This window comes from Alligator sinensis, unplaced genomic scaffold, assembly GCF_000455745.1.
Source record: "Alligator sinensis unplaced genomic scaffold, ASM45574v1 scaffold1667_1, whole genome shotgun sequence".
Classification (NCBI taxonomy): Eukaryota; Metazoa; Chordata; order Crocodylia; family Alligatoridae; genus Alligator; species Alligator sinensis.
Window position 1 is genome coordinate 986,194 of NW_005842504.1, and position 879 is coordinate 987,072.

The 879-nt window shown below is 70.9% G+C and overlaps 1 protein-coding gene across 1 annotated transcript in view; it reads right to left on the bottom strand.

Annotated features, from left to right (window-relative positions):
* The window catches only part of FAM98C (family with sequence similarity 98 member C), a 5,370-nt gene that overhangs the window by 3,404 nt on the left and 1,087 nt on the right, over positions 1 to 879 (bottom strand). The window contains exons 2-3 of the mRNA XM_025213075.1: positions 702 to 836; positions 476 to 576 (exon numbers count right to left, since the gene is read on the bottom strand). Coding sequence (XP_025068860.1) covers positions 476 to 576; positions 702 to 836 — 236 coding nt within the window. The remainder of the gene's footprint in view (positions 1 to 475; positions 577 to 701; positions 837 to 879) is intronic.

The window sequence follows — 879 nt, forward strand, 5'->3', positions numbered from 1 at the left end:
ACCCAATCAGCGCCCGCCCCGGCTGGATCCCCCCCCGCCCAATGGGGAGGGCCCCGTCCTTTTCCACCCGCCTCTGAGCCAATCCCCGGCCATCCTGCCCCACCTCTGGCCAGGAGCCCTGGGGAGGCCCCCCTGTTGCACGAGGACAGCCGCCATGTCCCCCCGGGGGCATAGACTCCCCCTGGGATCACTGCTCCAGCCTGGGAATCTCCAGCTCACCTGAGGCCCCGTGCGACGCACGAGGGCAGTCACGATGCAGCCCCAGGGGTCCACCCCCCGTGCACGGATCCCAGGACTAGGGGGGCCATCCCTGGCCTGGACTCCCCTTGGGATCCGGTGGGGGGGGGGACCTGGCCCCGGTGCTCCATCCTGGGAATCTCCACCGCCCCGTGCGACGCACGAGGGCAGCCACAATGTACCCCCTGGGGTCCACCCGCCATGCGCAGATCCCAGGTCTGGATGGAGGATCCCTGACCTGGACTCGCCATGGGATCCAGCGCTCCAGCTTAGAAATCTCCGCCTCACACGAGGCCCCGTGCGATGCACGAGAGCTCTGCCAGCCCTCGTGAGCCAGGCCTAGGGAGGCGGGAGACAGAGGAAGACACAGGGCCGGGGAAGCAGGGTGGCTACGGTTTAATGTACAGCACACAGGGTTGGGGGAGTGACACAGGGGTCCTGCCCCCGCTCCCCGCCTCACCTACCCAGCAGCTGGAGGCAGGCCTGGGGCCGGGCCAGCCGGGCGGCAGGGGGCCCGGTCGTGAGGGCAGGGTAGGGGCAGCGCAGCTCGGCCAGCAGCCCGCTCATCTCGATGGCGAAGGTCTCGGCGTCCTCGGGGCCTGTGGCGGGGCAGCCCCCCCCGCCCCTTTGGACCCGCCCCCC